Source organism: Stegostoma tigrinum, chromosome 6 (assembly GCF_030684315.1).
Source record: "Stegostoma tigrinum isolate sSteTig4 chromosome 6, sSteTig4.hap1, whole genome shotgun sequence".
In the NCBI taxonomy this organism is placed as follows: Eukaryota; Metazoa; Chordata; class Chondrichthyes; order Orectolobiformes; family Stegostomatidae; genus Stegostoma; species Stegostoma tigrinum.
The window spans coordinates 93,637,069-93,661,474 of NC_081359.1; the positions used below are offsets into that span (position 1 = coordinate 93,637,069).

At 43.2% G+C, this 24,406-nt stretch overlaps 1 protein-coding gene across 3 annotated transcripts in view; it reads right to left on the minus strand.

The window, feature by feature from the left end:
* Positions 1-16,894, minus strand: part of LOC132209778 (nucleoside hydrolase-like) — a 46,441-nt gene extending 29,547 nt beyond the window's left edge. For 2 of the 3 annotated variants that reach the window (XR_009445864.1, XM_059646778.1), the window contains exon 1: positions 1,851-3,672. Coding sequence is in view for 1 of the 3 variants with exons in the window: in XM_059646778.1 (XP_059502761.1) it covers positions 1,851-2,033 (183 nt within the window). In the remaining 2 variants the exon portion in view is untranslated. Of the gene's footprint in view, positions 1-1,850; positions 3,673-16,617 lie in introns of those variants that run through there. The other variant, XR_009445865.1, reaches the window with a different exon arrangement.
* Positions 16,895-24,406: the final 7,512 nt, after the last annotated feature.

Here is a 24,406-nt window from a genome sequence, read left to right on the forward strand (position 1 = left end):
TTTATTCCAGTTCCCTCTCCCCATCCCCCTCTCTGATGAAGGGTCTAGGCCCGAAATGTCAGCTTTTGTGCTCCTGAGATGCTGCTTGGCCTGCTGTGTTCATCCAGCCTCACATTTTATTAACTTAGTAAACAGTGACAGGTTTAGACAGAATCAAAATTGATTTATAACAGGGAAATCATGTTTGACAAATGTATTGGAATTTTTCAAAGATGTAACTAATAGAGATGATACAGGGAGCCAGTGGACTTTCAAAAGGCTCTCGATCAGGTCCCACACAACTGATTAGCATGTAAAATTAAAGTGCATGGACTAGTGCGTCGATCCCAGCTCTTCAAATATATGATTGATTAAGACGAAGAAGCTCAAAGAGATATCCCTGAGTTTACAGGTGAACAAAACTGGGTGGTGGGGTGAACGCAGTGTAGAGCTGGAGGAACACAGCATGCCAGGCAGCTGTAATTCTCCAGCTCCATACTGTATTGTCTCTGACTCCTGCATCTACAGTTCTTGCTACCTCTAGATGGTGGGGTTAGTTGTGAGTAAGGTTAGGTTATCTGCTTTAGTAGCAAAAACAGGAAGGCAGTTTTTTTTATCTGAATGGTGAAAGGAGGGGGTGCAACAAAAGCTAGATGTCCTTATATATCAGTCGCTTAAAGTAAGCATGCAGGTGAAGAAGGTGGTGAAGGAACAAATGATGTGTTGGCCTTCATAGCAAAAAGATTCAAGTCGTGAGGCAGGGATGTCCTGCTGCAATTGTGCAGGGCCTTGGTGAGAACACACTTGGAGTATTGTGTGCAGTTTTGGTCTCCTTATCTGAGGAAGGATCTTCTAGCAATGGGAGGAGTGCAATAATTCTTGGGATGGTAGGTTTGTCATGTGAAGAGAGACTGGATTGCACCTATAAATTTCTAACAGGACTAGACACAGTAAATACAAGCAGGATGGTCTCCATTACCTGGTAGTCCAGAACCATGGCTTACAGTCTAAGGATACGGGGTAGGTAGGCCATTTAGGACTGAGATAGGGAGAAATGTCTTCACCCAGAGAGTGGTAAGCCTGTGGAATTCTGTGCCATAAAGCAGTTAAGACAAAACCATTGAATATTTTCAAGAAGGGGTTAGATATAGTTCTTAGAACAAAGGGTCTCAAAGAGCTTTGGGAGAAAGTGGGAACCAGGTATTGAGTTGTATTCTCTCACTGGCAGTATTGTGGGTCTACCCACTGCACAAAGGCTGTAGCAGTTCAAGAAGGCAGTTCATCTCCATCTTCTCAAGGTCAACCAGGAATAGGTACTGCCCGCAACTCACATGTCCCATAGGTGAATACAACATCAGCCATGACCATATTGAATGGCACAGCAGCCTCAAACAGCGAAATAGTATATTCCTACAGGATCAGAGGGGCAGGAAGGCTGATGTTTCTGGCCGAGACCCTTTTTTTTCTGAAGAAGGGCCTCGACCCGAATTGTCAGCCTTCCTGCTCCTCTGATGCTGCTTGGCCTGCTGTGTTCATCCAGCTTCACACTGTGTTATCTCAGATTCTCCAGCATCGACAGTTCCTACTATCGCTATTAGTGTATTCCTACGCTGATTTTCTAATTTTCTACGAAAATGCACCAAAGGTCACAGATAAGCAATGATCTCACAGTATGGTTGAATAGGCTGAAGGGACTAAATGGCTTATTCTTATTCAGATGTTTCACAATAGCTAGCTTTTAATTGGTCTGCATTTTGAAAAGGCATGCTAATTCACTTATAAAACCCACTTATGAAAAGAAGATTCTGGTAATGATAAAAAGTTATCTTCCAAAGCACACAGTACCCTTGACCACAATTGCCATCACATACCTCTGTCCTCTGGCAAACCTTCAGCACTCGAAGTACATTCTTACACAAATGTTCAATGCTTGTATTTCCATGAGTGCATGTTATACCCAGGATCTGCACGTTAGGAGCTGCAAGAGCCATCATAATTGCTTGCGCATCATCCACCCCACAGTCAACGTCTAAGAGCAACAGCTTCTTTGACATCTTGAAACTTGTGGCCTAAAAAATGGTAAGATTGAATTTAAAACATCAGATTGTACAGCAGGAGTGGTACCATTCAGCTACTAGGCCTGTTGTGCTAACTTAGATCAGGTCTGATCATCAACCATAACTCCATATTCCCGTTCTGTACCCATATACCTTGATGTCTTGTGTAATTACAGATCTATTAATGTCTAACTTGAAACAGAAGTTATTGGCTTTATGATCTGGGATTAATACACTGGCTGCATTGAACACTGATGAGAGAACGGGAAGCAGTAAGATATTAGCATTGCAAGCATTGTTTATTTGCTGCTTCTTTTAGTATGACTTCAAACCAATCAATATGAGTTGGGTTTGAGGCAGGTTGGTCAAGGAGAAGTCACTGTCAATGTCTGTCTTCAGGCTTGGGCTTCAAAGTAACACTATTTATTACACTTTAATACATGGTAGACCTAATATCTGATTTAGAGTTACATTAGATAATAACTAATCTTTCTTCATTTTGTGCTCATATCCCTGTGCTATTTGTGATTCTTCCAGGCAGACTGCCCTCATCTGTTTAATTCCACTGTTTGCTGGGCAAAGAAGAGACTGATGGAATTCAACCCAGAAAAGTGTGAAGTGATTCATTTTAAAAGGTCGAATTTGAATGCAGAATACAGGGTTAATGGCAGGATTCTCGGCAGTGTGGAGGAACGTACGGATCTTGTGGTTCACATCCATAGATCCCTCAAAGTTGCTACCCAAGTTGATAGGGTTGTAAAGAAGGTGTATGGTGTGCTGGCTTTCATTGGCAGGGAAATTGTGTTTAAGAGCCATGAGGTTATGTTGCAGCTCTATAAAACTCTGCTTAGACCATACTTGGAATATTGTATTCAGTTCTGGTCACCTCATTTTAGGAAAGATATGGAAACTTTAGAGAGGGTGCAGAGGAGATTTACCAGGACGCTGCCTGGACAGGAGGGCAGGTCTTGTAAGGAAAGGTTGAGGGAGCTAAGGTTTTTTTCATTGGAGCAAAGAAGGATGAGAGGTGACTTGATAGAGGTTTACTAGATGATGAGAGGCATAGATAGAGTGGATATTCAGAGACTTTTTCCCAGGGCGGAAATGACTATTATGATTGGAGGAAGGTATAGGGGAGATGTCAGAGGTAGGCTCTTTACACAGAGAGTGGTGGGGATGTGGAATGTGCTGCCAACAGTGGTAGTGGAGTCAGATACTTTAGAGGCTTTTAAGCGACTCTTGAATAGCATGGAGGATAGTAAAATGTAGGGTATGCATAGCAGTAGATTGAGCTTAGCAGGATAATAGGTTGGCACAACATTGTGGTCCAAAGGGCCTGTACTGTGTTGTACTGTTCCATGTTCGATGTTCTTAACTACAGGTGACCCCACCACACTATATGCTCTCACACATGTATACAGACACACTCACTCAGACATACACACACACATGTGAATCTATGGGGTGCATTTGTATTTGCACATACATTTTATTTTCTGAAAAATGCTCACAATTTATAGACAGTCAGTCAATATGGTGTTTTATAAATTCCTACTTTAGAAATAAATCCAGTCTGATTCCAAACTAAAACACAAACAAGGCCTCACACCTAGTCTAAGTCAGTGATAACACAGTGTGGAGCTGGATGAGCACAGCAGGCCAGGCAGCATCAGAGGCGCAGGAAAGCTGACATTTCGGGTTGGGACCCTTCTTCAGACTCTACTTCTGAAGAAGGGTCCCAATCTGAAATGTCAGCCTTCCAGCTCCTCTGCTGCTGCCTGGCCTGCTGTGCTCATCCAGCTCCACACTGTGTTATCACTGACTTTAGTATTGGCAGTTCTTACTATCTCTCACACCTCACATGCATTGTGTGACATACAATGTCACCTCTTCTTTACATTGATTAAACATTTAGTACTCTCAGGACCACTGTGACTTGAAAAGAATTCAGGGATTCACATATACAAATTAATCAGTTAAAACCTTCTAATGGATTAAAGATTTAACAGCATCTTAGGTTGTTTAGTAAAGCCTCATCAATGGTGTGACCCATTGATCTTTTAGTTATAAATTCTGCACCTGATTCTATCTCTCTCACTAACACCTGAAGAAGGATTGAGGCTTTGAAAGCTTGTGTTTTCAAATAAACCTGTTGGACTATAACCTGACGTTGTGTAATTCCTGACCTTGTCCACCCCAGTCCAACACCTCCACATCACAACTCCAATTGCATTGTGGTATCTATACCCCATGCATTTCCATAACATCATCACAAAGTTACTCCAGATTCCAAATGCACTTACACAACACCCCATCCCAAATTTCATTACATTTGCCTTAACCACTGACACATGACACTATCAAGTTTAAATTTGGTTGGATGACAATTTATATTTTCAACTTCTGTCAAATCTACATCAGGTAACTGTTTGAATTCTCCCTGGGAATGGAAAGAAATATATTCCATTGCAGTACTGACCTGTTCTTTAAGGACCTCTTCCAAGGTATGAGTCTGAATGTTGGTTGGAGACAATTTAATTTAATTTAGTTGGATTTGATGCTTGGTTTATTGTTCAGACTGGCTGGCAACTTTGAGAAATGACCTATTTCACTACAATGTTGCTGTTGGAAGATTAGACAGTTTTGTTCTCATTGATATAAGAGTTTGGAAACACATTGGTGACAAAATACTGTTGTATTTGATTGCTTAGAGTTTCATGTTGTTGCTGTCACATGTAGCATATCGTTCAGATTAGATGCCTGTTATTTCTGGTCAGATGATTTATTATGTTTCACATAGTCCACATCCTGTAGAATGTTCTGCATTAAATTTAACCTTTGTTGTGTAGTATTTCTTTCTACAGTTGGATCCTCTTTCATCTAAAGAAATTCACCAATTAATCTAATTGAGAGATCAAGGACAATGTTGTCATAAATGCCCTGTAGATGTGGGTTTCCAGAAATACATGGTTCAGATAGAATGTACAGGTCATTAACAAAACTATCTACAGGTTCTCCTGGGATTTGATGGAGCTCTCAGGGAACAAAAAAACCCCAGCCTATTCAGCCTCTCCCTATAGCTCAAACCCTCCATTCCCAGCAACATCTTTGTAAACCTTTTCTGCACTCTTTCAAGTTTGACAATATCCTTCCTATAGAAGGGTGACCAGAATTGCTTTATCTGGTCTGTGTTCTGTTTGTTCTTGATGTAAAATATTAATGAAAAGCTATTAGGAGTTTCTCAAACAAAATTACTTCTCATCTGTTGTCTGTGTGTGTAGCACATGGCCTGATATCCTTCCCATGCGGTAGAGAAGTGTGCTCACCTTTGATTTGGTGTTCAGTGCTGAATTTATTCAAAATCTTAGGAATGGTGCTTTTCACTTTTGTGAGCTTGTTGGTGGAAAGTTTGAAATAGGTGAATTTTGTCACATTGGCTTTTTGTTGATAAGCACTTGATGTTGTTATGTTCTTGGTTGGATGATCATTACTAGGATTTTGATCTCCTTGTTTACAGGCATTTTGTTGTCCTGTTGTATTCTTTGTTGGTTAAAATTGTTATTGAATTTTTGTTGTTGTAAAGATTGTAATTGTAGCACTAAAACTGAAAGTTATTAATGTTTCTGCTGCTCTAAATGCTGTTTTTAATATAAAGTTCACTTCTCAACATGAGATACGAATGAGCATGAATGAGCGCTTTGTTCCCCAATATGACTGAAGGACCTATCAAAGATCTGTCGATCGAAGCTTTCCCAAAAAGGGGAGTCAGTCAAGAAGATTCAGGGAATGTCTGCTGACATCCCGAAAATACTCTCAGTAGAGATGTACAGTGCCCCCCCCTACCCTTGCACTGCCAGTGACATCATTCTGTCCATATTTATTGTGCTTACTGGGGGTCAGTGCTTTTGTCACTGGCAGGCCAGTTCACATTGCATGTATAATCTGAACCCATGGAGTATGTCAGGAGACATAGTGTAAGATTCAATTTATTTTTTGAACATATTAAAGATAACTGCTGGTTTTTTGACTGCGTCAAAGATGTATGGCAAAAAAAGACTTCTATGTTACTGAATAAAAGTTGCTTTTTTTTAGATTAGATTCCCTACAGTGTGGAAACAGGCTCTTTGGCCCAACAAGTCCACATCACCCCTTGAAGCATCCCACCCAGACCCATCCCGCTACAACCCATACACCCCTGAACACTACGGGCAATTTCCCATGGCCAATCCATCTAACCTGCACATCTTTGGACTGTGGGAGGAAACCAGAGCACTCGGAGGAAACCCACGCAGACACGGGGAGGATGTGCAAACTTCACACAGACAGTCACCGAAGGACGGGATCGAACCTGGGTCCCTGGTGCTGTGAGGCTGCAGTGCTAACCACTGAGCCACCGTGCCATCCCTAAAATCTTGCTCAAAATTCTGTGATCACAATGATTTTGAGTGAGAATGAGTGGAAAAACCATCACCTGAAAGCTCCCCTCCAACCATTCACCATCCTAGCTTGGAAACATATTGCCATTCCACAGTGTCATTGGGACAAAACCCTGGAGCTCCCTCATTCATGGCGTTGTGGGTCCATCCACACCAAATGGACAGCAGTGGTTCCAAGAAGGCAGCTCATTACCACTTTCTCAAGGGCAACCAGGGACAGGCAATACATGCCAGCAACATTCAAGTCCCACTAGAGATTTTAAGTTTTAACTAACTTCACTCCTTAGCTGCCACTATCTTCTTTCATGTGCTTTCATTCCATATTATGTGTTGGGATTCAATAGACACTGGTCAAGGAGAAGGCAAAGTCAAGGACTACTGTAGAGTCAAACAGCACTGAAATAGTGTGGGGCAAACAGCCGTGCCAACCATAATCCCAAACTAAACCAGTGCCACCTGCCTGCGCTTGGTCCATATCCCTCCAAATATTTCTTATTTGTGTACTTATCCTGTATCCACCAATTCCTCTGAAAGTTCATTCCATGCAGGAGCCACTCTCCGAGCAATAAAGTTGCACCTTCCTGTGAACAGAGAGAGAGAGAGAGTGGCTGATAGCTCACTGAAACAGCCAGGCAGGAGCATTGCAACAAAATAGTCCGTAAAATCAGTTTTTTTTAAAAGAAAACCCTCTTCCCCAGTCCTGTTCCACCAAAAGCAGTGGAGATGAGCCTGTGTTATAATTAACCGTCTCCTAAGACTTATTCTGTTGTTAGCATCAATTTAAACAGCTTTCTGAAGTAAAGTCAATCTGTATTTGGAAGTCTGTTTACCATGCATTATTTTAAACACCCCTCCTCCATTTTTTTGGCTCTTGTTACAATGTGATACATTGTAGCCACCTCATCATTTCTCTGGGTACTTTGTAACCTTGAGTCCACCTTCTCTTTGTCTCACTTGTTACATTGTGCTGCAATCGTTACTTTGTGTCCAGAGTTTATTGCTTTGTTGTAGAGGCAGGAAGAAGGGGCCTGAGGTTGTGCTGTTGTTGCTGTCCACTTTGCCTGCTCATTGGGTGCCTGTCCTACTTCCCCAGTCATTCTCATTGACCACACCAGCTATCAGTCATTCTCTGCCCCACACCCCAAAACCCTGAGATAACAAGGTGTAGGGCTGGATGAACACAGCAGGCCAAGCAGCATCAGAGGAGCAGGAAAGCTGATGTTTCGGGCCTGTGCAGTTTGGCCATCAAAAGTGCTGGAAGAATGGAGCGAGAGAGAATCATTCCTTTCAGGTCATTGTAGCCCCTGGGTTTGCCAAATCTTCCTCCAACTGGAGAAGGTTTCTGTGGCATTATTCCTGGGGCACTGGGATTCTCTCTCTCCTCAGTGCCCAGGTAGGTTAATGTGCGTACCTCTTCTTCAAAAACATTTGGTCACTTTGCTGTCTGTGGAATCCTACTGTATTCAAATTAGCCATCGCCTCTCCTACATTGCATTCATGGCTGCACCTCAAAAAGCGCTTTGGAATGTCAGCTGGTTGAGTAAGTGCAAGTCTTTTTAAATCCCTGCTTTCAAAACTATATTTTTTCATTCAACAACAAAAACATAAGTTTCTGGAAAAGGTCAGCAGGTCAGGCAGCATCTATAAAGATAAAAACTCAGAGTTGACATTTTGGGTCCAGTGACCTTTCTTCAGAACTGATGGTAGTTAGGAAAATATTGTTTTATATGCAGAAAATAAGGAGGGGGTGGGGGAGGGAGTAAATGATAGGATAGGTTAGGGAGGCTGGGTCAAATTGGGCTGGTTTTGGGATGCAGTAGTGGGAGGGGTGATTTTGAAGCTTGTGAAGTCCACATTGATACCATTGGGCTGCAGGGTTCCCAAACGGAAAATGAGTTGCTGTTCCTGCTTCTGCAACCTTCAGGTGGCATTGTTGTGGCAATGCAGGAGGCTCAGTATGGACATGTCGTCTGAGGAATGGGTGGGGGGGAGCGTTGAAATGGTTCACTACTGGGAGGTCCAGTTGTTTAGTGTGCACTAAACATAGGTGTTCTGCAAACTGTCCCCAATCCTTCGCTTGGTTTCTCTGATGCAGAGCAGGCCACAACAGGAACAGTGGATGCAGTATATCACATTAGCAGATGTGCAGGTGAACATCTGCTTGATGTGGAAAGTCTTCTTAGAGCCTGGGATGGGGGTGAGGGGGGCGGTATAGGGCAGGTGTAGCACTTCCTGCGGTTGAGAGAAAAATGCCAGGTGTGGTGGGGCTGGAGGTGAATGTGGAGTGGACAAGGGAGTCACTGAGTGGTCCCTCCGAAAAGCAGATAAGGGTTGGGAGGGAAAAATGTCTTTTGTGGTGGGGTCGAATTGCAGATGGAGGAAGTGTCAGAGGATGCTCCCCTCCCCATACCGCATCCCAAAACCAGCCCAGCTCATAGCCACCTCCCTAACCTGTCCTTCCTCCAACCTATCCCCTCCTCCCACCTAAGCCTCATCCCCATCTCCTACCTACTAACCTCATCCCATCCCCTTGACCTGCCTGTCCTCCCTGGACTGGCCTATCTCCTCCCTAACTCTCTACCTACACTCACCTTTACTGGCGCCATCCCCACCTCTTTGACCAGTCTGTCTCCTCTCCACCTGTCTTCTCTTCTATCCATCTTCTATCCACTTGCCCCTCTTTCCCTATTTATTTCAGAACCCCATTCCCCTCCCCCAATTCTAAAGAAGGATGTAGGCCTAAAACACCAGCTTTCCTGCTCCTCTGATGCTGCTTGGCCTGCTGTGTTCATCCAGCTCTACACTTTGTTATCTTTACAACGATGTTGCCAGGATTGGTGGATTTGAGCTATAGGGAGAGGCTGAATAGACTGGGGCAGTTTTCTCTGGAACACTGGAAGCTGAGGTGACCTTTGTAGAGGTTTATAAAATCACAAGGAGCCTGTATAGGGTGAATAGCCAAAGTCTTTCCCTTGGGGTAGGAGAGTTCAAAACTAGGTGCCATAGGTTTAAGGAGAGAGGGCAAAGATTTAAAAGAGACCTAAGGGGCAACCATTTCATGCAGTGCATGGTGTGTGAATGGCATGAGCTGCCAGAGGAAGTGGTGGAGGCTGGTACAATTACAACATTTAAAAGGCATCCGGATGGGTTCAGAGGGATATGGGCCAAATGCTAGAAAATGGGACTAGATTAATTTAATCTGGTTGGCATGGATGATGTGGACCGAAGTGACTGTTTCCATTTTGTATATCACTATTACTCTTTGACTCTGTGTCTATTTTAAATCTTCATCCTCTCATCTTAAAGATATGCCTCCTAGTCTTGAAATTCCCCACCTGAGGGAAAAGACACCTGCCATTCACTTTATCTATATCCCTCATTATTTTGTAAACCCCTATAAGGTCCCCTCTAAACCTCCTATGCTCCAGTGTAAGGATTCCCAGACTATCCAGCCTCTCCTTCTAACTCAAACCCTCCATTCCCAACAACGCCCTGGTTAATCTCTTCTGAACCATTCAAGCTTAAAGGTAGGCCAGAACTGCACACAGTACTCCAGAAGCGGCCTCACCAAGATCCTGTATGACCTCAAAGTAATGACCCAAGTCATCGGCCTAAGGTCTGAGAATTAAAGTTAAGCATGCTAAAAATGCCTTCTTATCCACTCCACCTATATATGGTACAAATCCCTCTGAACTCTTCCTATTCATTAAATTAGATTAGATTTAGATTTAAATAGTCATAGAACCATGCAGCACAGAATCAGACTCTTCCGTCCAACAAGTCCATGCCGAACGTAATCCCAGACTAAACTAGACCCACCAGCCTGCTCCTGGCCCAAATCCCTCCAAACTTTTCCTGTTCATGTGCCTGTCCAAATGTCTTTTAAATGCTGTAATTGTACCCACAGCCACCACTTCCTCAGCAAGTTCATTCCACACGCAAACCACCCTCTGTGTAAAACAACTGCCCCTCATGTCTTTTTTAAATTTCTCTCCTCTCACCTTAAAAATGCACCCCATAGTCTTGAAACCCCCTATCTTAGGGAAATGACAAATACCATGAACTCGATCTATATATCTCGTTATTTTAATTTCTTAATATTTGTCCTGAAAGGTAGACTTCTACTTCTGAAACAGTACCTTCAGTACCATGGGTAAGAGACCTTGGCTATTCACCCTATCAATGCCCTTCATGATTTTATAAACCTCCATATGGTCACTCCTCAGTCTCTGCTCTCCAGGGGAAAAAAAACCCAGCCTACTCAGTCTCTTCCAATAACTAAAATCCTCCAGTCCAGCAACATTGTCTTAAATCATGCCGGAAGATAATCAGTTGAAAAAAAAATGTTGCAATTAACCTGTTCATTGACATTATTACATGCCTCTCTCCCAGTTTAAACACTTGCAGTGCAGCAGGGACGTCAAGGTTCACACTGGTAGGCTCATTGTACATTATCTGCAATATTTAGGCTTTGTCATGTGTATTCAAGTACGGGGTACAAGAATACAGTGAAAATTGTGCCCTATACAGCATCATCTTAGGTGCAAAGTACCTAAATAAAAAAATCTTAGTTACAAAAGTAGAAAAGTAATGAAAAATAAAGTTAGAATGTTCAGCACGATAGTTTTTTTAGTGGAAAAGTAGGAAAAAACAACAAATAAAGTTTAAAAAAAATCAAAACATTGCAGTCCTTTCTTAAGCCATGGGCCTGGAGATGCTCCGAGCTGGGCTTTCCCTAAGAGGACTTGCTCTCCCCTGTGTTCGGCATGCTTTCACCCACACTGCCTGTTTTTGCCAACTGCCCTCTCCACTGACTGTTGTTACGGACCTCCACTGAGCATGTCAGAGTCTGCCGCCACTCACGAGACTTTGGCCCTGACCGCTGCTGTTGCCTCATTGCTGACTGCCTCTGCCATCATTCATGCAGCCATCCAGGTGCCTTTTAAATGCTGTATATGTACTCACCTTCACCACTTACTCTGGCAGCTCGTTCCCAAAACACCATCCACTGCATGAAAAAATTTAACCCTAATGTCCTTTTTTAAAATCTATCCCCTTTCACTTTAAACCTATGTCCTCTAATTCAGACTCCCCCACCCTAAGGAAAATACTTTGGTCATTCACCCTATCCATGCCCCTCATGATTTTATAAACCTCTATAAGGTCACGCCTTAGTCTCCGGTGCCCCAAAGAAAATAGCCCAAGCCTATTCATCCTTTCCCAATAGCTTCAATTCTTCTTTCTGAGCAACATCCTTGTAAATGTTTTTTGCACCCCCTCAAGTTTAACAAAATTCATACATGGCTAACCAGAATTGTGCACAGTATTCCAAAAGGGGCCTCAGCAATGTCCAGTACAACAACAATATGATAACCCAACTCCCATACTCAATGTTACGACCAATGAAGGCAAGCATGCCAAACACCTTCTTCGGCACCCCATCTATTGACATGCACTTGCACCCCGAGGGCTCATTTTTTGGTAACACTCCCCAGGACTCTACCATTTACTATATAAGTCCTATCCTGGTTTATCTGACCAAAATGCAGCACCTCACATTTATCTAAATGAAATTCCATCTGTCATGCATCGGCCCATTGACTCATCTAATCAAGATCTTGCTGTATGCGGAGAGAATCTTCACTGTTCACTACACCATCTATTATGGTGTGATATTCAAAATTGCTAACCGTTCCTCTGATATTCACATCCAAATCATTTATATAAATGACAAAAAGCGGTGAACTGAGCACCGATCTTTGTGGCACACCATTGGTCACAGGCCTCCACTCTGAAAACCATCACTCCTCAACTATCATCCATCTCCCACCTTTTAGCCAATTTTATATCTAATTGGCTCATTTCCCCAGATCCCATGTGATCTCACCTTACTAACCAGTTTTCCATGCAGAACCTTGTCAAGCACTTCAGTCAAGTCCACATAGATAACATCGGCCTCCATCAACCTTCTTTGTCACCCCTTCAAAAAACACAATCAAGTTAGTCAGACATGGCCTCCCACACACAAAGACATACTGACTGTCCCTAATCAGACCCTGCCTTTCCAGATGCATGTAAATCTTTTCAGGATTTGACTTCAAAATAACACTATTATCTTTCTTTCTGAATACTATTATATACATAGTTATCACATCCCAGGCCCTGCTTTATAGTTACACTAGGTAATGACTAACAGAACATAGAACATAGAACAGTACAGCACAGAACAGGCCCCTCAGCCCACGATGTTGTGCCGACCATTGATCCTCATATATGCACCCCCAAATTTCTGTACCATATGCATGTCCAGCTGTCTCTTAAATGTCCCCAATGACCTTGCTTCCACAACTGCTGCTGGCAACGCATTCTTTCTTCTTCATGCATTCAAGTCCATGTGCTCACTGAACACCTCGCATTCTAGTCACAATAGTCTCACCCAGACTGATCATTCTAGTCAGTTCTAATTTTTCCCACATTGTGGTACTTATACCCAGTGGATGTGCAGCTCTGTAATATTATTACATGGTTGTACCAGCATCTTAATGCCCCTACACAGCACTACTGACTGTAAAACTGTAATGTGAATGAAAAGTTAACATTTAGTTTTCTAATACTCAGCCCATTGCTCCTAATTAACTGAACTAAAATGGACCTTAAGCTCCTGTGAGTTTGGAGGTCCAGTATAATCTCTGACAATGCCAGGACAAAAATTATGAAAATATACTTTTGACATTTTTTTTCAGCACAATGACATAAGCTGCAATGTCCTGGAAATTTCTCCATAAATTGCCTCAGCTGAGCTTGAAGGGCTGTGTTTATTTGTGGCCCAAATACTATGGGGAACCCTTTCTGCAGATGTAGGGTAGTGTCATGTTTAAAGTGAGAGGTGCCTTTAAGTATTAAATACAGCTCTGTTTTCTGCTGCTGAGTTATGCTATTTTTTTGCAAGCCACTATCTCTTAATTGTTTCTTGCACAACAGATAATTTGAAGATTTATTTATGATGCAGAGTTTTATTGAAGGTTAAGGTTTGCAAGTTATTGAGTAAAACCAATGATTTTCAAATAATTTAAGTTGTGAATACAAGGCACCTGGAAGTGGCAAGTAGGTAATTTCCACCATGGAACCATTGTTGTCTGTGAGAAAAACCCATCAGGATCATTAATGCCCTTTAAGGAAGAAAATTGCTTTCTGTACCTGGTCTGGCCTATGTGTGATTCCAGACCCAAATCAGTGTGCTCAAGTCTTAACTGCCCTCTGAAATGGCCTGGAAAGTCATTCAGTTGTATAAGGTCTAGCTAAAAAGAAGTTGACCTTGTATTTTTCTAATACTCAGCCCGTTGCTCCCACTTAATTGAACAACAATTAACCATGATCTCCCAATAGTTGGAAAGAATCAAAGAGTGAAAATGGGTGGACCACCTGGCAACTACCTAAGAACTAGAAACGACACCAGAAAAACAGCCCTATCAGCCCTGCAAAGTCCTCCTTACTAACCATCAGAGAGTTGCCCTGAGATTCCTCAATATTGATTCTGGACCCCTTCAAGTCTCATGGCATCTTGTCAAAAATTGGCAAGGAAATCACCCATTAATTATCACATCCACTTTTGGCTGGTGAATCAGTGCTCGTCCACATTGAGTAGCACTTGAAGGAAGTACACAGGGGTAAAAAATGCACAAGAGTGTACTGTGGGTGGAGGATTTCAATGTCCACCATTGGAGTATCAGTGGCAGTTGGTTGAGTCCTAAAGGACATTGCTTCCAATCAGGGGCAGCAGCAGAAGGGATTGGAGCCAAGAAGGGGGAAAAAACATATTCACTCATCCTCACCAAGCTGCCTGCCACAGATGCATCTGTCCATGACAGTATCAGTCAGGTGATCATCACACAGTCCTTGTCTCTATTATAGTCAGGTGGCCAGCAACAGAAATTGCGACAAGTCTGATTAAGAGCTACAATCAAGCATGCTGGGAATTTTGATTTCTCAGGAGGAGCCTTTGAGACCAATATTTGAGAAGCTCATACCCTGAAGTCATTTTCAGAGGAGACAAAGGACCATGAGGCAAGATCAACACTGAGAAAAAAGTCACCCACTTTACTCAAATTGTCAAACGTGTAGAGTTAAAGTTAGTTAGGGTTAAATGCGAATTAAGTCAAAGATAATGTAGTTAAATGAAGTAAGCTAAAGTTGAAATTAAGTTAGAATGATGTAAGAAGTAAATGTTGCAATAAATGTATGTTTTATATTGAATCTATTAAAGAGTTAAATAAAGAAGGAAAAACAAAAATTGCTGGAAAATCTCAGCATCTGTGGAGGGATAGCACAGTTAATGTTTTGGGCCCAGTGACCCATCTCCATAACTGACTGTAGCTAGGGAAAGGTTGGTGTATGTGTTCAGGAAGGGGCTGGGCTAAAGGGAAGGAGTGAACAACAGTTGGAGATGGGGCCCAGAAAGAGAGAAAAACAGTTGGGCAGAGAAAGGAACGGGTAAAGATCATCCTGGGAAGATTGAATAGCTGCCATTGAGCACTATTAGTAGCTGACAATGGGTTGTTTGTGATGACAAGGCCTGGTCTTTGGAGTTTAGGTTAAGGACATGCTCAAGCCCTAAGATTCTTCTCAATATTGATTCCAGAAGGTTGCAAGCCTGAGACAGAGATGATGGATGGAACACAGTAGTGAGTTGAGATGGCAAACAACTGGAAGCCAGGGTTGTGTTTGCAGACAGAACATACACATTCTACAAAGCTATCAAGTGACAGTCTACGCTTCGTTACCCCAATGTACAAGAGGCCACATTGTGAATAGCAAATGTAGTAGATTAGATGGAGTGAGGTACAGGTAACACATTGCTTCATCTGGAAGGCATATCTGGCGACTTGGATAGTGTGGAAGGGGGTGTCAAAAGAGCACCTTGTGAGATTATACGGAAAGATGCTGTCAGGGTGTGGGGAGATATTGGAAATGAAGTGGACCAGGGTTTCCGGGAGGGAATGGTCCGTGTGAAAGGTTGACAAGGGAGAGGAGGGGTATAAGTGTCTGGTGGTGGCATCTGCTGGATTTGGCAGAAATGGCAGTTAATGAGACTTTGGGTATGGATGCTGGTGGGATGATAAGTGAGGACAAAGGGGATCTATCTCTGTTGTGGGAGGGAGGGACAAGGTGAGAGCCAAAGTGGGAGAAATGGGTTGGACATGGCAGGGGGCTCTGTCAATCATGGCGCATAGTGAAATAACTCCACAGAGGCCAGTAGCCTATCACCAAGTCACCCTTTATTTACAAATGGAAAGTTCTTAACACTGGTCCAGCTTTCTGAGAGGCAGCTCTCAGAATGAACAGAAACTCTTCCACTCCTGCTTATACTGTCAGCCAAGGCTCCCTGTTTGGACCAGATTGGGAATTTCCAAGATTGGGGGGCACATTTTTAAGGTGAGAGGAGAGAGATTTAAAAAAGACGTGAGGGGTAATTTTTTACACTGAAAGGAGTTGGTTTGTGGAATGAACTGCCTGATGAGGTGGATGCAAGTAAACTATAATGTTTAAGAGACACTTAGATAGATACATGAATAGGAACGGTTTGGAGGGATATGGGCCAGGAGCAGGCAGGTGGGACTAGTTTAGTTTGGCACGGACTGGTTGGACCCGAGTGTCTGTTTCCATAATGTATGACTTTATAACAGCCCCAATCAGGGAACTCGTCTTCCTGGCTGACCTCATTACAGTCACTACAGCAAGGACTCCTTGGTTAAGGAAGACGGTGGACATATCGGAGGCCCCCTTCTCACAGTTGGTATCACCCAAACAGATAATGACGGAGTCAGAGGGCCATAGATGCTGGACAGCCAGTGACGGCCAGTCCTATGTCTGATTAAAAAACTGAGATGACCAATCTTTGTCCTGGGCATCTAGTTCATTAATAAGACCACACTTACTCGGAGGACAAAAACTTTCCCTTTCTTTTAATGACTGGATATATGCAGTAAAACAAGGTTCTCACCTTAAACAGCAGTTCCTGTTGTCAATGTTACAAACACTAATAAATGCAGTGTGCAGACTGACAACTTTGAAAAGACCCTGAACAGTGCCTGGGCGCACACCCACTCGCAACAACGTACATTTGGTTAGCACCTACAACAACATACCTGCGCAGTGAGAGGGTGAGCGAAGGCCAGTTCGAACCGTATGTCTGCTTTTCCAGCCGAGCAAGTGATGCCACTCCAGCCTCCAGTTTTACCCTCGACAAGAGGCCAGCTTGTAGTTTGACAATATTGCTTTCTGGCTCCAAATCAAATCAAAACTCACCGCCTCTTCCTTCCTCACCCATTTACTTCCGCTATCCTTGTGTCATTTATTACAAATTACATTTTAAAGTCCCCAACTGGGTAATCGTGACAAATTCAGAAATGTTCAACAGTAAGGCACAGAACTGGCTTTGGTTGAGCAGGTTGTAAAGTTGATAACTGTAAAGATTGTACAATATTAATCAAAAGTGTTTCGTTTGCCTTTATATTGGTGAAAAGATTTTTAACCTTTTGTCAATCTTTAACCATTGACTCTGTGCAAATATGCATTTTTTTGACAGCAGAGGCGTGGGAGTTACTCCTTTATCATAGTGAACGGAGTTTCAAACAGACTTGCTAATAAAAACATTAATATATTAAAAATGTAAAATAATCAAACAATTAAATGCAATCTTTAAAACAAAACTTCCATGCCCACCTTCGACACAACATTTTGGAGTGAGAGAACAATTACAGGTGGTGGAATAAGATCATAATTACACTTTAATTACAGTTACAAACACAAAGTTTGCATCCTTTAAAATTGAAGGATGGCATTTAAATGCTTCATGGCGGAGTTTGGAGTAGCAATTTAATGTTCACAAATCTGAGAACATAGAGGATAATTCAGAGATGTTGGACTAGGTTTGCTAACTTTTCTTGGAAAAACTCAGCAGGTCTAGCAGCATCTTTGAAGAAAAAATCAGAGTTAACGTTTCAGGTCCGGTGACCCTTCCTCTTGTTCTGAGCAAGGGTCACTGGACCCGAAACCTTAACTCTGATTTTTTAATTAACAGTTGCTGCCAGACCTGTTGAGCTCTTCCAGCAACTTCTGTCTTTATTTCTGATTTACAGCATCTGCAGTTTTTTTCAGTTTTTACTTGCTAAATTTTCTTCATGGTTTTGGAATGGGCAGTGGCTCAGGTTGATCTGAGACACATTCTCCCCACAAACACAACATTATACATGTTCTTCCAGAAGTTGTGTGTCCCCCAAAATAAAATTAGTGTCAAATTTCCTGAGGCCTGTGTCTGATTTTCACATAATGCAGAATAGAGAGACAGGCAGATATATTTGACATTTAATTTTGCATTGCAGGGACACCGTTAAGAGCCCTGGCTGTATATCCTGTGTAAATAATTGTCTGCAAACACTTTTCTCTGCTTGTTTTATTGGAGACGCTGGATTTCCTAACTCAAAGTGTCACTTCGGCATCCAATATGAAAGGTAAGGCTCTGATGAAGGGTCTAGGCCCGAAACGTCAGCTTTTGTGCTCTTAAGATGCTGCTTGGCCTGCTGCGTTCATCCAGCTTCACATTTTGTTATCTCGGATTCTCCAGCATCTACAGTTTCCATTATCTCTGACAGGTAAGGCCACGCTTGGGAGCTCTGAATCAACCTGGAGGAGTGAGCTACATGTCACATAGTCGTAAATCACAGTGCAGATGTGGTCAGGAGAGTGCTTTCAATTTATTCATTGAAGTAACCCACTCATCAAATTTAATGCCATTTTAAGGTAACATTGTAATCTTTATCAATTTTCTGTCATGCTGGACCGGAACAGTGTTCTGAAAGACTGCTAGTACCCGAGGCCAATGCAATGTTTCAACACATTCGCTATCACTTTGAGTCAATGTTTGCAAGCACCAGCATTGCTGTGCACATCTTACCGCTTCTAATGAGATTGAGGAAGTGTAATCAGGTAGACCACAGGCTGTAGGGAAGGAAGAACAAGTAATGATGACAGAAAAGGAGTAGTCACCATTGCCAGTTTGTGAAATGCAGTAGTGAGGTGTCAGTGGGCAGCAGGATCACACTGGGGTTGCAGGCATCTGGCAAATGTGAAGTAGTGAGCTAAGCTTGCAACTGGATTAAGAAAGAACTTCCATTCGATTACTGTCGATACAGGAACACTGCCACACTGAGTCACACACAGCTTTGATGTCGAGATCTGTCATTCTCACTTCACCTCCGGAATTCAGCTCTTTTGTCCATGTTTAATGAAGGGTGAAATGAGGTCAGAGCTGAGTGCCCCTAGCAGAACATAAATTGAGTGTCACTGATCAGATTACTGCCGAGCAGGGGCTAGTTGATTACACCTTCCATCACGTCACTAATGATTGAGAGTAGACTAATGGGGTGAAAACTGGCAAAGATGTTTTGTCCTGCTTTTTGTAAATGGGATATTACCTGTGCAATTTTCCACATTGTCGGGTAGATGCAAATGTTGTATCTGTATTGGAACAGCTTATCAAGGAGAGTGGCAAGTTTTGGATCACAAGTCTTCAGTACTATTGTCAGAATGTTGTCAGGGCCCATGGCCCATGCAGTATCCAGCATTTCCAACTATCTGTTGAAATCACACAGAGGGTATCAAATTTGTTGAAGGTTGGCATCTGTGATACCGGGAATCTCTGGAGGTGGCCAAGATAGACCATGCACTCAGCATACCTGGCTGAAAATTGTTACAAATGCTTCAGGTTTATCTTTAGCACTGATGTGCTGCGCTCTAATCCACCAGTGAATTGTTTGACTATCCATCACCTTTCACACCTGCATGTGTTAAGGCTGCAGAGCTTAGAAACAGAAAGAACTGTAGGTGATGTAAATCAGGAACAAAAACAGAAGTTGCAGGAAAAGCTCAGCAGGTCTGGCAGCATCTGTGAAGAGAACGTAGAGTTGATGTTTCAGGTCTGGGACCCTTTCTTAGTACTGAAATGTTAACTCTGGTTTCTCTTCACAGATGCTGCCGGTCCTGCTGAGCTCTTCTCGGCAACTTCAGTTTTTGTTTCTGCAGAGCTAGATCTGATCTGTTGGTTGCAGGATCACTTAGCTCTGTCTCTCATTTGCTGCTTGTGCTGTTTGGCTTGCACATGGCCTTGTTTGGTATCTTCACCACGTTGATCCCTCATTTTTAGGTATGCCTGCTCCTGCTGTAGACATTCTGTCTTGCATTGTTCATTGAACCAGAGTTGATCCCCTGGCTTGATGGCAAAGGTTGGGTGTGAGATATGCTGGGCCATGAAGTTGCACGTTGTGTTAGAATATGATTCTGCTGCTGCCAATGGCACAGAAGACTCCATGGATGCCTGCTTTTGAGATGCTGGATCTGTTTGATGTCTGTCCCCGTCAGAACGGTAATAGAGCCACACAACAATTTATAAGGTGTTGTCAATGTGAAGTCAGGACTTTGCCTCCACAAGCATTGAGAGGCTATCACGCATATCAATACTGTCACAAGTAGATGCATGTGTGGTGGACAGATTGATGAGGATGAGGTCAATTGTGTTTTTTCCTCTTGTTCATTCTCTCACCACCCGCTGCAGACCCAGTCTAACAGCCGTGTCATTTAGGACTTTACCGCTCGATCAGCAGTGCTGCTGCCAAACCAGTCTTGGTGGTGAGGATTTCAATGTGGGCATACATTCTGCCACCCTCAGTGCTTCCTCCAAGTGTTGTTCAGCATGGAGGAATACTGATTTATCATTATATGATAATCAGCAAGAGATTCCCGTACTCATGTTTAACATGATACCATGAGATTTCACCGTGACAGAGCTCAGTATTGAAGACTCCCAGGGCAACTCTCTCCTCCTGTGCACTTGATGAAACATACACCTTGAGATGGATTACCCTGAGGCCTTGTTCATTGTGGCCTGTGATTTCAACCAGGCCAGCCTCAAATTAGATTAGATTCCCTACAGTGTAGAAAAAGGCCCTTCGGCCCAACAAGTCCACACCGCCCCTTGGAGCATCCCACTCAGACCCATCCCCCTATAACCCACACAGCCCTGAACACTACGGGCAATTTAGCATGGCTGATCCACCTAGCATGCACATCTTTGGACTGTGGGAGGAAACCAGAGCACCTGGAGAAAACCCACGCAGACACGGGGAGAATGAGCAAACTCCACACAGACAGTTGCCCGAGGCTGGAATTGAACCTGGATCCCTGGTGCTGTGAGGCTGCAGTGCTAATCACTGAGCCACCATGCCGCCCCGAAACAAGACTTCCCAAGGCTCAGCACTAACCGGACCAGGAAATAGGCTGCATCCAGACTTGAACTCGGATTGCAGAGCTCAGAAACCAGCGTGCTCACCATTACACCATGGCAACCAGGGCAATCAAGATTCCATCAACACATTTTCTGTCCCATCAGAGACTCAAACACCCTTGGCCATTTCTACACAACCATCAGCGCTCCATTTCCCACCTGTATTTTGCTAAATCAGACCATGAGGCCGCGTTCCCTCTCCTGGCTTCCAAGCAGAAACTGAAACGAGAGGATCAGGTACAGAATATCATACTGTGCTGGTCCAAGGTAATGGACAAGTTCCTGCATGACCGGTTGGAACCAACGGACTGGTCCACATACAAGAACTCAGCAGCCAACGTAAATGAGTATGCCTCTACCACCTCAGACATCATCAGTACGTGTGTAGAGGACAGTATACCAAAGAAGTTCATCCAAGTGCTCCCCAATCAGAAACCAGGGATGAATCAGGAGATCCACCCCCTATGGAATTACAGATCTGAAGTATTCAAGTTGGTGATCCTGACCAAGACAGGAAGTCAGGGTGAGATCTTCACAATCAGGGTGAGATCTTCACAAATCCATAAGGGACACCAAGAGACAATAGCAGAGTAGAGTCCCAGACTAGCCATAAAAACACAGTGGCAAGGCTCACATGATATAGCAAGCGACAACGTTAAAAATGAGTAGAATCACTGACAACAATGCATCCCTACCCAGTCAGCTCAATGCACGTTCTGCTCATTTTGAAGAGAAAGTCAGTGAAATGATGTCACTGGACCCAACAGTCTCGGGTGCCCCTGTACCCATCTTCACTGCTGTGATCGTCAGATTGGCCTTCTTCAGCCTGGAGGAAGTCCCCAGCCATGCACTCAGTTCCTCCACGGACCGGCTGTTGGAAGTATTTGTAGACATCTTCAACCTCTCCATACTTCGGTGTGAGGATCCCCACCTTCTTCAAGAAGACCACTGTCATTCTGGTTCCAGAGAAAAGTCAGGTAGCTCTGACATCCATCATTATGAAGTGCTTTGAGAGGTTAGTAATGGCATACATCAACTGCAGCCTCCCAGATTGCCTTGATCCACCATAATTCATCTACCATTGTGATAGGTCCATGGCAGACACCATCCCCCTGGCCCTACACTCATCTCTGGAACATTTGGATAACAAGGATGCCTACATCAGGCTTTGACCTACTGTCAATAGATCTAGCTTCAATACCATAATTCCAACCAAATTCATCTCCAAACTCTGAGACCTTGGACTCTGGTCCACCCTCTGCAACAGGATCCTCAACTTCCTGACCAGTAGACCGCAATCAAGAAGAATAGGTGACATCATCTCCTCCACAATAATCCTCAACATCGGTGCCCCGCAAGGAAGCGCACTCAAACCCTTACTCTACACCATGAACACCTGCAGCTGTGTGGCCAAATTCAGCTCTAATTCCATTTACAAATCTACCAATGACATTAGCATATGGGCAGGCAAAGGCACTGGAGCGTTAATCCAGAGACTCAGCTAATATTCTGGGGATCCGGATTCGAATACCGTCATGACAGATGGTGGAATTTGAATTCACGTTAAAGAATATAATGATGACCATGAATCCATTGTCCATTGACAGGAAAAACCCATCTGGTTCACTTAAGTCCTTTAGGGAGGGGAACTGCTGTCCTTACCCAGTCTGGTTTACATGTGACTCCAGATCCACAGCAACATGGTTGACTCTTAACTGTAATTAGGGATGGACAATAAATGGTGTCTGGTCAGCGATACCCTCATCCTGTGAATGAAGGAGGTTTGGTTAGTTGGCCATGCTAAATTGTCAATAGTGTCCAGGGCTGTGTAGGTTATGTGGCTTGATGTTGAGAAATGCAGGAATTGTGTGGGATGTCCTCCGGAGGATTGGTACGGACTTGATGGGCCAAATGGCCTGCTTCCACACTGTACAGATCCTATTCTATAAAGGACACTAATGAACCAGATGGGTTTTTCTGACAATCGACAATAGTTTCATGTTCATCATTAGACCCTTAATTCCAGATGTTTATTGAATTCAAATCATACCATTTGCCATGGTGGGATTCAGACCATGTCCCCAGAAATGAATTTCAGGATTAATTGCTTAGCGATAATACTGTATGTCCACCACAATCTTTTAAACTGTAACAACTAAGCCACCACGATGATTGATGGACAGCTTCAAAGCTGATGGGTCTAGCTGATGAGTGGAAGGAGGTGGAACCAATAAAGTTGTGAGTGGGTATCCGTGGCTGAAACCACAAGCCTTTACGTAAACTGGTATTAGAGCTCCCTGCATTAGGAGTCATATTTTCCCCCTGTTTGGAGTCAGTTTCCTGTAGCAATTGTCAGAGCCTGGTTACATGTTTGGCTACATGTCACCAATGTGGCTGCATTATCATCATCTTGTTCATCTGATACCAGTGAAAGAATGAAATACAATGATTGAAGTGGTTTTAAAATACATCCTCATCATTAAGGAAATGGTAACTCAATTAAAGACAGTTAGCAACAGCAGTTTGGGATAGTTTGCATGTAAATGTTATTAAACATCCTACATTTTAGGAATTCATAGAATCATGCAGTACAGAAATGGCCCTAAAGCCCATCAAGTCTGTACTGCCAAAGCTAAGCTAAATTTACACTACTTTCCAGCACTTAACCTAGAGCCTTGAATGTTATGACACTTCAAGCACTCATCCAAGTACTTTCTAAAGTTTTGAGGTTCTCCACCTTAACTTTGCTTCTAGCAAATGCTTTCCAGATTTCTCACCCCTCTCTGGGTAAGAACAAATTTTTGTCAAATCCCCTCTAAACTTCCTATCTCCACCTCAAAAATGTTCTTCCTTGCTCTTGATTCTTCAACTACAGTGGTCTATAAATACTGTATAGTGATTGTAACAAGGCCAGCCGGGTGGACATTGTAGAATATGAGTTCCCTGATTGGAGCTGTAATCTGGTCCAACCAGGGAACCCTGGCTAACAGAAATAAACAGGAGTAGAAGGGTCTAGGTCCGAAACGTCAGCCTTCCTGCTCCTATGATGCTGCTTGGCCTGCTGTGTTCATCCAGCTCTACACCTTGTTATCTATTATCAGAAGTTCTGTTCTCTCTGAGAGTAGCTCTGAGGAAGCCAGACCAGTGGCAAGTACTATGCGCGTGTAAACAAAGGGTGACTTGATGACCAGATACCAGCGTCTGTTGTGTTATTTCAGTGGCGACAAGAGAAAAAAATATGCTCCTAACAGTCATAATTGAGTTGACGTAAGCATTTCAGGCTTCATGCTGCTATTTGGGAAGCTTGACTCGTTCGATCTTGCCATTGTGGACTGGGCCCAGTAAGTGGAAAGAATGCTTTAGTTTTTCTGGGCAAATGACATTGATTTTTATTCAACCAAGGAGTCATTTTGAAACAGAGGTGAAGGGAACAGATGGCAAAGAGGAGTGAAAGCCCAAGGACAAGGAAGCAAGCCAAGATGATCACAATGAGCTGCTCAATGGCCACAACTATCTTGGGGCTGTGACCACCCACACACCAAATTTTCAGCCCTTTGCTTCACTTTGGGATGTCCCAACTACCCTCCACTTTAGGA